At 42.5% G+C, this 14296-nt stretch overlaps 1 protein-coding gene across 2 annotated transcripts in view; it reads right to left on the bottom strand.

The window, feature by feature from the left end:
- Window positions 1-1455: 1455 nt before the first annotated feature.
- The window catches only part of SRGAP1 (SLIT-ROBO Rho GTPase activating protein 1), a 146875-nt gene continuing 134034 nt past the window's right edge, over window positions 1456-14296 (bottom strand). For both annotated transcript variants that reach the window (XM_039570768.1, XM_039570769.1), the window contains exons 19-22: window positions 7464-7644; window positions 6774-6908; window positions 6302-6647; window positions 1456-4572 (exon numbers count right to left, since the gene is read on the bottom strand). In XM_039570768.1, the coding sequence (XP_039426702.1) occupies window positions 4195-4572; window positions 6302-6647; window positions 6774-6908; window positions 7464-7644 (1040 nt within the window). In that variant the 3' untranslated portion in view covers window positions 1456-4194. The remainder of the gene's footprint in view (window positions 4573-6301; window positions 6648-6773; window positions 6909-7463; window positions 7645-14296) is intronic.

Genomic DNA, 14296 nt, shown 5'->3' with positions numbered 1-14296 from the left:
CACCAGTAGAGTCAGCAGTTCCTCCACCACCTGCCAAAAGCTTTGGCTGTCTCCAAGAGAGCTGGGCTCCTTTCCACTACAAAAACTGAAGGAAGCTAGGAAGTCAGCACAGTGCAACACTGAAACTTGATATTATAAAACAAGAGGAGACTCCTCTTCTTGTGTTTTCTTATTTATTTTAAAACAGATTAAAAGCCACCACATAAGCCCCTCCCCTCACCAGTGAATGATCTGACTGTGGAAATTGGGTTATGCATCCTCTGGGCTGTGCAGGACCTTGAATGAAGAATGACCTTTGCTGTCCCCTCCTGTGTGCCTTAGTCAGCTTTTGTGCAGTAGGGGACAAGAAGAAATACCCAAAGTAGGTCACTGGACACTGCAGCGCAAAGGCTGCTGCCATGGGCTGATGGATGAGCAGTTGCATTACAGCAGCTTCTCAGCAAGAGGAGTGACAGCCCTGCTCTGAGCCGGGGTGGCTGCTGGGCGCCTTCCCCCACACCACCCCACACTGCCTGACACAGAATCATAGCATGGTTTGGGTTGGAAAGCACCATCCCCCGCCATAGGCAGGGACACCTTCCACCTTAGGAAGATTGATTAAAGCTCCATCCAGCCTGGCCTTGAGCTCTTCCAGGAACGGGGCATTTGTCTTCTTCAGGCACGTGGTGGTCCTCAACAACAACCAGGGATGACTGGTTTGGGTTTTTTCAGCAAGGATTGAGAACACATTTCCAAACAGCTCTTCTCCCCCTAAATATTTATGTAGGACAGCATGGCGAGCCTATTTGGGCAGCTGTAGTCCAAGCCCAGGAATTGTCCTTGATAGCATCTGATCTATGTATGGCAGAACATCTCTCATGCAGCTGTCAGCCTGACAATCACAGACTCCCTGGTCCCTGGAGCCAGCTGTGAGGGTGTGTATCGCCACCATTTCTCAGACATAAGGTCACTGAATATAACCCTTAACTGTGGCACTACTCCCACCCCCTCCCAGCCTGATACCATCTCTTCTTTTGTTCCAAGAAATATCCCCATTTTAAGAAATGTCCCTTTTTTTATTCTTTTTGCTCTATTTTTAAAATATGTAAGCTGGAGTGTTTTATTCACCCCATTTTTCCTGCAGGAAGTAGGAGGTGGGGTGGCAGGGTGTTTGGCCAAGTGGGCAGCCAGGGGTTTCCTCAGCCAGTGGGAGAAGGATTGACTGCTCTTGATGGGTGCTCAGGCAGAACTGTGTGAAGTTGGTGGCTCTTTTTGACGAGTCTTCAGGTACAGAGGGACTTTAAGTTAGGCAGTTTCCAAGAACAAATGCTTCTTCAGGCCAAGAGGGTGACAGCACTTGAGGCAGCGTGGGGTGTGGGTAGCTGGGGGAGGCTGGTGTGCTGGATGCTCCCTTATATGGGAAGTAGATTGTCAATCCATGTTGAAAGATATGGTGGTTTACCCAGCAAAACTACATACAGAGACAGAACTATCTTCTTTATTATAAAGATACACTATGAGGAACAAACTTGAATGTATACTGAAGCTTGTAATGGTACATGCCAAAAATGTACAGTACTATACATAAAAGTGCATTGTCACAACAGATTAACAGTACATTTCTCTTCCAGAACTGTGGATTTTCCATGTTTTATTTGATCTTCAAGAGTGGAAGGAATGCAATGGGAATGCAGCCATACACGAACAGGAAATGATGCAATGGAAATGCAACAGTACAAGAGCAAAGCTAAAGCTCCTCTAAAATTTAAAGGCACTTTCACATGTACATACTACAGATGTACATTGACACAAGTAGGTAACAGTCAACAAGCAGGAAGCTACCAGTACTGCAATTCATCAAACTTGACAGTAAAGGACAATACTGATTGGATTAGGTGTGCAGGAGTTACCCTTTAGTATGCCTGAAGATGTAGCAGTCTTTCCTGTTACATATCCACTTACTATGCTTTAAAGTATCTATAATAACCATCAAACTACACATTAACTGTGTGAATGCACTAAGAGGATGCATTCACTAAATGCACTGTTTCTAATATTTTCTTTTGCTAAACAATTTCTAATATAAGCATTATGGAGTCCAGTACAGTTATTTAAACATACAAAATTCCCTATGCAATTTAAAGATACAGGTATCCATCTCAATTGTGCCAGGTGGGTTAATTTAAAAACGCTAGACAAAAACTGTATGTAAATGAAAGCTGAAATTCCAGTTTTGTTCCATTGAATCAAGTAAACTGGGGAACTACTTGTAAATGTCTCTGGTCCCAAACAAGTGAGCAGACCCTACAGACCAGCACTGGTCAGCAGCTGGGGCTGGCCTGGCTTAGGCTCTGGCCCTGGCATTAGGACCAGGCAGTACAGTTGACTAGGATGGAGGTTTGCTGACCCATGCTGCACAGCCCACTGTGGTCGATCAAGACCTTGCCTCTAGCCTAGATGTGTGTGAAGTCTGTGACTGGATTGAAAAGGGTTTGCAAATACCAGCAATAGTTCGGGGCTCAGAGGCAGTTCATGGGGTACTTCTCACACCTGGAGCTTTGCATTGCATCACCCGTCTAGAAGGTGTCAACCAGAGCGGGAATAAAATGCTCCTAAATAACAACAGGAAATTACTCCTGTTACCTCAGCAATTACGTCTACCCAATTTTGTCACTACTCTTCTCCTCCCAAACTCGATTGTTTATGTATAGTGAGTTGTACAATTTCAAGCTTTCCAAGAGTGAGATCTTACAGAATATGTGGAAAGACAGATCTTAATTACAGCCAGTTGTACTTCTGTAGGTGGACCACAAGTGATTTTTTCCCCCATTTTACTCATTGAAACTTCTTTTATGGATTGGATGTTTGAAAATATGTTCACAGAAATAATATTATGGCTTACTGTTGCAGTGTGCAAAACAGCTGTAGGTTTAGTTCACGCCTAACGAAGTTTAACAACAGAGCACTAAGCAAAGTTGACAGTCTCCACTTGCACAGACATAAGAAAGGTACTGATTTCTGTCATTAAAAAAAAGGGGAAGTGGAGGAGAAAGGGGTTATGGAAAACTTTAGTCAGCTTGAATGTAGGCAGTAGAAACTCAGCTGCCTGTCCTGTGAGTGACCCCTGCACCACTGGCAGGGGGTAGTCCCTCTTCAGAGTCCCTGTCTTGCTGCCATCAGCACAACTGAGCGTTTGCGCTGTGCAAGGCAGTCAGCACGGCTGGGTCAGCTCGAAACTCGGGCTACTGCAACCCATATCACATCCTTAACTGGACACTGAGCAGTAAAGTCAACGGGATACTTCTCTGAATTACTGTGTAGTTGATCCCTTTAATTGCCCCTCACGCTGCCTAATGGACCAACAGGTTCACACACTCCCCAGAGCCTGGCTTGCTTAACTGTGAACTTCAAACAAATTTAGCTTTTGTAAAAAATGTGGTACCAGGGAATGAAGGTCTAGCTTCATGGGAAGAGGTACACTATTACAGAGGGCTGTAAAAGGAGTTTCTAGATACTATCCTGGAGATGTGCTTTAGCTGTGTCCTGGAATGCTGCTTCGTATCAGTGAGAGCAATGTGATCTCCAGCTCCATCCAGAGCTTGCCTCTAGTGAGACTGCCAACAAGAAAGCTAAAACTTGGTGCCAATTATGAGTTGTGAGGGCTTAGTGAATTTTATTTTTGTGTGTCTTAAATAAGAAATGTGGCCTGAGATGACTTAGACATTCCACACACACACACTTAATCCTCACATGCTAGATTTCAGTTCTTACTAACCTGCTTGAGATTTGGTTTGGTGACCCAGAAATGAGGGGCTCCGTGTCCCCTGAACCCCCTCCCGCCCCTTAGTTTTGTGCAGGATCTGTTTTTATATAGCTACAGTAAGACTGTGAAGTATGTTACAACGTGGCAAGCTGTTTGTGATCTGTGTTGATTTTATTACAAATGGTGCAGCATCAAGTTTTCAAGTAAGTCTATGTTTTTGTTTTTTTTAAACTATGCACAATTGTCCAGTTTTTCGTTTAATCGAAACCATACAAAATACAAATGCCCACGTTAATGTAGCTACTTTCAGACAATACATTCAAAAACACTGAAAAACAAAGCCTCTCCAGTTACAAACATGACCAAATGATGTTATGGAGCCCTGACTTCTATTGTTAATCCATCCCTTTCCCTAGCATACCCCAGCTGGGCACTGTGGGTGGCTGAGCTGCCTACATTGTGCAAGATTTGTCGGCTGGACCCTGGGAAGGAGGGGAAGGCCCTATGCTAGGATTTGTTTTTGGAAGAACAATAGGTTTTGGCCTAAGAGCAGGAGGTTTCAGCTGCACTCCCATTCTAGGGGCCACCATGGGCTTGAAAGTACTCATGGTGTCACTGGAAGAACTAGTGCTACGGCGGATCTGAGGCTCGGAGCTCCTTAAAACAACGCTGTGGAGAGGGCTGAGTGATTCTGTCGAGGTGGCAGGGGTGGGGGTGTTTTTCATTTGCTCCAAGGTGTCCAACACGACATCAGGGGCATGTTTGGCCGAGCTCTGCCGCTCCAGCTCACGGAGCTCATTCAGTGCTGTGTTCATCGTCTCCTCGATGTCCTGGGTCAGAGCACAGAGAGAGCAGCATGTCATTCATGTTGCTACTGAATGCAAAGCACCAGAGGAACAAGGGGATGGGGAAGGAAATAAATGAATTAATTTCATCCTCTAACAATTATGATACTGCTAAAATCAATTTCCACCAGACTTATTACAATTGACAACATAGCAGCTTTGGGTGGTCATTACAAACATTTAACCTTGTTCACATGAGACAATCAGAAAAAGGTGTTACACCAAAATCTGCAAGCCATTTTACGAAGTGATTGTCAGGGCAATTGATATTTGCTTAGCAGTGTTTGAGTGGTGAAGATTTCTGTCATCGCTTGGGTACTGACAACTGTAAAGATTTTAGTCCATTTGCTCACTCTTAGCTAACTGCTCCTCTCATCTAAGTCTCAGGTGTTCAGGGTCTGTATTCCCTCACACAGATTATAAAACCTAGTTTTCTAAGGAAATAAAGTTGGTGTGCCTATCAACTCTTCTGTTCTCTTGTTTCACTGAGTTAAATCTTCAACAGGAAAAACCTGTAAGATATTGTTCAGTATGCACACCTAAGAAAACCAATTCATTTATTTCTGGCCTGAAGGCTAAAAGAATGCACCAAGATACTAGCTTACTTCTTTTCAGAGGTATTGAGATACAACTAAGCTTAAAATATCTGGTGTTCCCTGCCTGCTCACACTGACTTTCACATAGTTTAATCAAAGTTTGGGTTCTCTCACTGCCAAATGATCACCAGTCTGGGCATAAAAAAGAGATACCTTAAGCCAAACAGTGCTGTTCCAGGAAAGTAATGAATAGCTTAGAATAAAATAAAACAGTAAAAACACCTGCACTTTCTAACCCCAATACATGGGTACATAAGCATGTCAGTCCCTTCTATTCCTCACTGGAAGCAGAGTTTGAAAGTAAGCATTACCAGTACATTAAATTTTAAAACTTGAGTGCCAGAGTTATTGTAAAATGCATTTGCAATCATAGAGCACCCTCAGGGTGCCCCTACTAATCATGTTATCCTACCTAGACAAAATGAGTTCTGAAGATAGAGGTATCTCTTTACTCAAGAGCTGTTACCAGCTCAGTACAACAGATCAATCTGATGATCAGAGTGCTTCCTATTCCATTCTTTTCACCTCTTCACTGCTAGGAATAAGACTGGTGACTGTTCACAAAGGCGTAAGATGGCCCACAATTTATGCAGCTGCAATGTCTTGCACATCAGGTTCTACTACATGCATCAAATCAACACACAGTATGAACTGTATGAAAACTATAAAATCCACAAGACCTTGGACTGTAAATCTCTGCTTGGAATGGCATTGGTCACTACTAGCCAGTCAGACCACTTTTCTGCTTACCATAATACTGAGAAATAATTGAACACTAATTACATGCAAGTCAGAATAGGCCAGCCTTCAACAGAGCACAGCGATCTATGTAGCTGTTGTAATACTGTCCTAGTGCTCTGTATGGCAGAGGCAATTTCATTACAGTATAATGGGAAATAATTTGTTTTTATTGCTTCTGTAACGTTTACTCCCCTTTGTGTTTCTTCTACTCAGGATTGCTTAATGCATCTTCTTTCACACATACTCTGTTTGGAAAGCCAAGCAGGATATTCCCCTGCACACACCTTCCCACCAGTGCATGCGCCCTGTGCTATGCTATTCAATGAGATTTGCTCCTCAGAAAATCAGACAGTGCCATAAATAAAAAAGACACAAACCTGAGCTATTGACTCTGGGTCCAGTGGTTTATGGTCATTGAAACCTGTGTACTGACCAGAAGATGTAGACCTTCTAATGGGAGGGCTATCAATCTTCTTCAGTGAATCGTGCCTGCTGATGTTAGTGAGGCTGCCGTGGCCAGGCCTGCGCCGCCGTTCTGGGCTGTCGGCGTTGAGGTTGCGATTCTGAAGGAGGGCTCTGGGACTGCAGTGAGTTGCCAGGCTGGGGGAGCCCAGCTCCATGGCTGAGTTGGAGAGAGGGTGAGGTGGGTGTACTGGGCAGTGGCTGTCACTGCTCCTGCCTGGGCGCCTCAAGGGAGGTGGAGGTTCCGATCTCTTTCTTTGCCTGCACCAGTGAAGAAACAGTTGTAGAACAAGTTGTAGTGACCCAGCATGAGCATGTGGAGGAGTAATTACTGTGTTAGCTGAGCTGTGAGCAGGACTACTGAAAACATGTTATGCTGGAGCTTACCTTCCTAAATACACATCTGAGTGACGGTCAGTAGGAGAGTTCATGTCCTTTGATGATGACTTGTCCTCAGTTATGGGTCCGCTGCTGGCCTCACTGTCTGCTTTTTGGCTCAATGTATCTGAGAAAGTATCATCCCTGAACAGAACACCGGTAGTGAGGTGAGAAGTCAGTGAGTGAAGTGTGACAGAGCACCTTGGCACTCTCAGAGTTTAATCCCCTTAAGGAAAGCAGGCATGTTATAATGCGCTACAGCCCTTGCACATCTCCCAGAATTGTTTATAATCCTTCTGTTTACTGAGCTCTTTACACTTGAGTGTATGTAACCTTTCTGTAAAGAACTTTGTCATCCTTGGCAAAGCACATGCTTAATACTGTAAAACAAGAGTTCAGGGCTGCATTTCCCCAGCTTTTGCTATTCTGAAGTTAAAAGTCAGTAACTGCTACAAAGAGACAGTCAAATTAAAATAGGTGAAGCAGTATCTGTCTCTTAATGTACTCGGAATGCATCCATAGAAGTAGCTTAGTAGTTTTTGATGGAGCTGTCAATTTGGGGCAGTAAAGACAGGTATCCTGCATACAAGGCAGATGTTTAATCCATCTGACCCTTCAAACCACTGACCCATTTGAAAAATACCACTAAGCGCTTCAGACTTTACACCCAAGAACCCATTCACACCAGACACTGCTTACATATCCTGCACCACTATGTACTGGTGAGGGACAAGGCCATCAATTCCATTGTGCCTTCCTTCCCACCAGTCTTCAGATGCTCGGTGATAGAGCAGAAGGGAAGCTCCTTTCTTGAAAGAGAGTTCTCGTGCAGATCTTCCAACATAGTCAAACTTGGCAATAGCTTCTATGGGCTCGCACTCTGGGTGGGAAGAACAACAAATATCAGATTCCATAAGGTTCATTTTGGTTTCATAAACCCCATCTTTTGCATTTTCTCAGCGCTCACTCTGACAGAGATCAGCCGAACAAAGGCAGACTTCAGGCAGTAGTTACAATGTGTCCCTTACAAAGAAACATAATCAATCTGTGCCCCAGGTGTGAAACATCTGGGTTGCTTCAGGAACTGCAGAAAACAACAGCGTACTCAAATATTCCAACAACTGCCTTTGGGAGAGAGGCCTCTGCCTCCTGCTGGAAGGGCTCCTGCGTGGCTGGAGAGTGGGATGGAGGCCAGGCAATGAAGACTTCCAAAAAGAAAATAAACTCAGATGAATAATCAAAGGCCCAAGGAACCAGCGTGATAAGGGAAAAGTAAAGAGGAGTGAGTGCTTTTAACATCTGCAGTAGTAAAGGAAGGAAGACAAGATTAGCCTGTGCATGAGTAGGGATACCCTGCCTAACTGGGCCATGGGATTTCTGTCTTTTATGTGACGAGCATGCAGACCTACTGAAACCTAGTGTTTTACGCAGCACTGAAGCCCCATGCTTTAATCCACTTCCTTAATGCCCTTTTGGAGCGAGACACATGACTCCAGACCACAGGGACAGTCCCTGTGTGGCCTCAAGTTGCTTAAAGCCGCTCTGCCTGCTCCAAAATCCTGAGCTGCCCTGGTTTCTGCAAGGGAGGCCGGTGTTTTCTGAAGCCAGACACTGGCTACAGCAGTCCTGGCTAATGCTCTGGTAAATTCAGCTTTACGCCTGGCAATGGGCTCCACCCCGTAACCTGCACTGGCATGGAGACCTACTGATGTCAGCAAAGGGGCCATGCAGGTATGGCCAAAGCTGTGCCCGGGCATCCAGCAAACAGCTGTGATTTTAACCACCTCTTATTTCTTCTGCATAAAACCAAAAGCACCTGAGCTCCAACAGATTAAACTTTGTCATCAAAGTCTCAAAATATAAAGAAAAAACTGCGAAGTACAGGTCTTAAAATCACATACTTTGATGATTCCAGTAACTCAAGAGTCCCTGAAATTACTAATTTCTTTACATAATTAGAGCAATATTTAGATGGAAATTAACATCTGGGCTAATGACTAGCTTAGCAACTTTCTGTCTGGTGCAAATTAGAATTGCTGAGGTTGTAATTCCCCAAAGAACCAGGCTGGTAATGAAAGCCACTGTCCCTTTATGACAACATTTTGCACAGGAATGACTTTTTAAAATTAACTTCATTCTACAGTGTGAAAACATAATGATAGCACCTTTACTGAGGTTGTAGTTTGCAGCTCATTTTTTTAATAACTTGCCCAACCTGCAGAAGGCTGCTGCTTCTGCAGTCACGTTAAGAGTTCCTGTCAGTGACAAACTGCAGCGTGTTTAGAAGCCACTAACTCAGAAACTTTACAGAGATGGAATACAGTGATATGGGGAATTCACTGTCACAAACACAAAAGTAATGTATGGTGGTAGACATTATTTCAATTATATAAATACAAATAAGAACCTAGCAATAACAGTATTCATTCCTGAAAATGCATCCCTACTGGATGGCTGTAGAGGACCCTATTATCTTTTTTTCTCTTTTCTCTGTCTTCCTCCTCTCTTTCTCTCTTTTCCTTTGTCTCGCAGCCCCTGCTCTGGACCATTGACACAGCAGCACCAATGCAGGATCTAAGGACTGGTGTTATTTTTTGTTTTCTTCCCTTGCCTTGCCTGGTTAAAGCACAGCTATCATATTCTATCCCATACTCTGCCTTAACGTTTGTTGTGGGAGGGAAGAGCTTGTGAGCCAGCACCTTTGAATATCAGATGTACTGTGGCTTGTGAGTCAGCACCTTTGGTTGTGCGCTGTGGGAGTTGAGAACTTACTGAAGTGTACTGTACAAAATTAAGGACTTGTTCACCTCCACTCTTGTGGAATTCTGTTGTAAGAAATTTAAGGGTGTGTTAGCCAATACCTTTTGAGTCTAAATATAGGGGTGGTGGCCAAAGTTATGGTGACTGTACAATAAAATGTAAGAGTTTCCTGACACGTGTCCAATGTCTTTGTTCAGCCTGATGAGAATTTATAACAAACATCACGGCCCCTATGAATGTCTCGCTCACCTCACCAGCATTCCCTTGTGCGTGAGGGTGAAGGGTTTCTTGGTTTCATGTTTTTAAGCAAAGAAAAGTTGACATAGAAAGAAACATTCTGGAAAACCTCTAATGGTGGTGTGATATTCTGGTATGTTACCCTGTTGTCATTTCTAGATATTCTGTCTACAGTCTCGCTCTAACAGAAAATGCAGATGCCACAAAGCTGATGCCTTTTCCTGGTCTTAAAATCAAGAATCAAACATGGTTAGAAGGGAAAAAGGGATTTTACGGCTGTATTTATTTTAAGGATCCTTAGGTGCACCACGTCCAGGTGGAATGCGCCGAAATGCACCCCGCAGTGCACACATACAATCGATTTGGTATATCATTATAGGTCTTACTAATTAGCAGATCTATCAAACAGTCCCCAATGAGAGGCTTGAATGAGCCCCCCTCCCCGAGGAACCTTCCCCTGGATGGTTCTATCTTAGTTTACAGAATGTGTTCTGGAGAGGACCTTGGGGTCTGGGGCATTCTGATCCCTAACTATGAAGCTTCTAAGATGTTTAGTCTCCTAGCTTAACAAAGTAAGTCTAAGAATGTAGGCTAAAGCCCACTAAGAATACAAAAGCTATAAAAAGATATATAAAAGGGGTATAAAAGGCAAAAAATCATCATGGCATCAAAGTGACTATAAGGCACAGAAAGACACTACTGCCAAATGAAAAGAAGTAAAACCAAACACGCCTGTTTATCTTGCAGTGTCTTCAAGAGGGCAAGTATGAAATCAAACAGCAATAATGTAACACCGACAAAAACCCACAGTTCTTATATGTATCATATGCATTGCTTGTGGAGTTTGTTGTAAGAAGGAATTCCTGGAATCAGGTAGGATTGAAAATGAGCAGACATTTGTATGAACACTCTGTTCTCAGACTGCAGCTAATTTATGGGTTATGGTAGAGTTGGTCAAGAATTCAGAAATAAGATCTCCCAGGCTTCAGAGAGCCAGTCACTCACTAACACGTAATAATTTAAAATGTAAAAAAAAAAAGTTAATCAAACAAAAAAATTCTACACTAAGTCATAACATCCCAAATTTCCTGCACATATTTTCCTTAGACATTCTCCACAGTTAATTGGTAATGCTCATGAGTACTGGGTTGAGGGATAAACTGATTAGCTATGGAATTTCCTGTTTCTCTGCTAACTTCAACAGACCACATAGTAACCCACAACGGACTAGACAGGTATTTTTATTTACAAATTAGTGGACTAAACTAGAAATAGTTCTATCTCACTCAGTGGAATTATGCTAATCTAAGTGTGGTGCGCTATGGGAATCTGTTCACTGTATCCTTCTACCACCTGCAAGACTCACATAGTCCCTCAGAGGTCTGAATGATGATGTCCCACTGGAACCAGCTGTATGAATTGTTAATGTACCCATAATGGATGTGACTTTTGAGACATGTACATTAGATTGCCTGGGCAACAAATCCCACCTCCTCAGGGAGGAGTGCGCAGTAGATTTCACACAGATTTTGTAAAAAGGACAAAAAATAAGTTCAGACAGGTATTCCTATAGTGAAAAGGGTGGGTTTTTTTCTTTATACACAGATAACTTTCTACAGTGAAAGGGGTGTTTTCTTTATACAGAGAGACAACTTTCCTACAGCAAACAGCACTGAGACTGTACTTAAATAGTAATTCACCTTGTTACAGGTCAAGCTTTAATAGTGAAAACCAAAGTACCATGACAGTTACTACTAGAAATAAATGCATTTTGGAAAGTTAAGCCATTTAATATCAAGGTTACTGAATGACAGACGAGTATTTCCAAAAAGCTAAGGCAATGAAAGCTAAATTTGGGATCTGTAACTCAAATTCTTTGTGGAACTGAATGTCTAACAGTAGAATTGACAGCTCGGAAGGAAGTGTAATTGCACTGCTCTGTCCATACCTGCGGGCATTCACCTAAAGTAGAGAGAAGTATTTGATGACATACAGGATCTCACCACCTATCATCTCTAGTGCATCAGGCAATGCTAATGGAAGTGAAAAATTAGGACAAACTGAAGAACTGTGGGAAAAACTTCTGCTGCTCAGGAGAGCAGAAAGGCCAGAAGAAATGTAAGCGCTAGTTTTAGTTTTGGGACCAGAGTGCAGAGGTAGACCTAACCTCCCTACAGAGGTGATGGCACTGAATTGGCACTGGGCTGCCCTCTGTGCCTCAGGGCACAAGGAGCTAAGGAAAGGAGGGGACACCATCCCCTGCACTTTTTCTACAGGAGTTGCTGTTGCTCTGCTCTGTACTTCCTCAGTTTTCCCAGGGGTACCCTGTCTGTTGAGAATAAAGCATGTCCTTGAACTCCCCAGGAAGATGCTATCTCCCTATTTCTTTATCTTCTTCTGCATCCCATCAATGAGTGGTTTTGAATAGAGTGGTTTTGCAATTTCAAAGTCCTGTCCTCAGGACAGCAGTTCTCTGATTTGGAAGAGCAAAAGCACAAAGTGTTGCAAAGTGTTGACAAAACAGAATTTGGCAAAGTGTCGATCACAGCATGCACTACTGAAGGGCAAGAAAATGACTATGTGTTGGGAGTACAACAACTTACAGTCTGACATGTCCCTATAAGTTTTGTTTTCAGCAGAAATACCATCTAAAGTTTTATCCTAAGTTTATGAGATATCTATGAAGAGTATGGTATTAATTTTATGTATGTTTTCCTAGCAGAACTCCATCTGTCTAACTTCCTCAGGAAATGTTTACTTCCTTTGCAAACAGATCTAGTCACCCTTTACCATATGACTCCAAGAAGAACAAAAAATCTCCATCAGTTTGAAGGTAAAGGAAATATGCTAACAGCTGTTTCAGTAAAACATGAACAATGTCCTTCGAATCTTTACTGCAGAGACCTTTTCAGGTAAAGGTCTGTCTGCAGCAAAATTACAGATAGATTTTTTTTGCGTCTCAGCTTGAGTACAAATGTTCTGAACTTACCAAATTAAATTTCATTTCCAGATTTAGGAGAAAGGAAAGACTTATATGTTTTCCTTATCAGGATACTTTCTGCACATCTAGAAAAGCCTGAAAACACCACAGTAAAATGCAGCTCCTTCTCTTTCCCGCTTCCCTTTTCAGTGATCAACTTAAATACATGAACACCAGTAAACTTAGGGGAAAAAAACCACAACAATTTATATGCTTAAAATAAAGCAGTTACGAAGTATTTATATGCTCATTTACATATGCTAGTCTTTTTTCCCCCAATCTACTGCATTTTATCTCTGCAGACATAATTTAATTTTCAATTTTTAAAGTCTTGCTGTTTTCCAAATTGTAACGAAACATTTCTAGCACTACTGACACAGCCCCTACATTTTTTCTAGTAGGCACAGAGAGAGCCACTTGCAGTTTAACTTTATAGCAACAGTAAGTAAAAGAAATCCTTTTGGTTTTGACCGTAACCTCTGGATTATGTTTCAATGACCCTGTAATTCCTGTGGGGTAGGCTGCTTAGTCTTACATATATATACAACATTTTAGCATAAAACTAGTAAGATTTTCAACATGCAAAAAACCCCTTAGCACTTACAGAATCTGCTTCTTCCATGTCCTAACAGAGGGAACCATGTAAATACCACGTGTCCGATCAATACAGCAGCAATGCAGCACCTCCCTTTCTCTCTCTCCACATTCAGCTGGTAGTGATGCATCCAGCTTATAATCAATGAATCAATCATATTAAACCCCCAAAATACTCCAGACCCTTTAGTAGAAGGGGTTTCTTTTATCCATCACATGTCAATCAGTGACTCGCATGAAGTTCAATAAGCAAACTGAAAAAATCTCACCTATCCTCATTTCTGGTCTAAGTAATATTTTATAAAAGGAACTGTCCAGAGCACAAACACATGAATGTATGTGCAAAGAGAGAGTCAGTGCATTTAATTTAAAGTCTGTAACCTACATTAGAAACATGTGCTATTACAACAGAAAGCCATATCCATGGAAAAAAATGGGTTAGAGCTTGCAGGTTGGGAGTTGAAGACCAACAGTTTTTGTGTGCGATCCAGGCTTGTTAATCTTCAGCTTTGCAGCAGTATTTACCTAGCTTACGATTATTTTTGTGCTAACAATTATTTCTCTGTAAACACAAATGTCCGCTTCCTTTTGGCACTGAATTAATTAAAAAGATGTGATGAGGCAACTAGAATTAAACTACTGGCTGATCTGGTGAACAAAAACGCATGTCTTGAGCAGTTAAATCTCTTAACAGAACTTTGTCCTGTTGACAGGTACTCTCTTCAGGGTTTGTCTTCCCCAGTGACACAGTCATAACACAAGTAATACTAGGACAGGAGTGTAAAACTGGTATAACAACACAGTGGTGGGATAGAGCCCATGATGATCAAGGCACAGATGCCACAGTCCTGCTCCTCTGGATCCTGCTTTCTTAGGCATGGCTTTGAAGTAACTGCTTTTGATGGCTGCTGAAAAGCTGCACTTCTCCATGTCCACTTGTGCCTTTGCCTCTCGGTTTGGT

This window comes from Corvus cornix, chromosome 1A (assembly GCF_000738735.6).
Source record: "Corvus cornix cornix isolate S_Up_H32 chromosome 1A, ASM73873v5, whole genome shotgun sequence".
NCBI lineage: Eukaryota > Metazoa > Chordata > Aves > Passeriformes > Corvidae > Corvus > Corvus cornix.
Note: the sequence above shows the minus strand (reverse complement) of the source record. Positions and strands in the feature narration are given on the sequence as shown.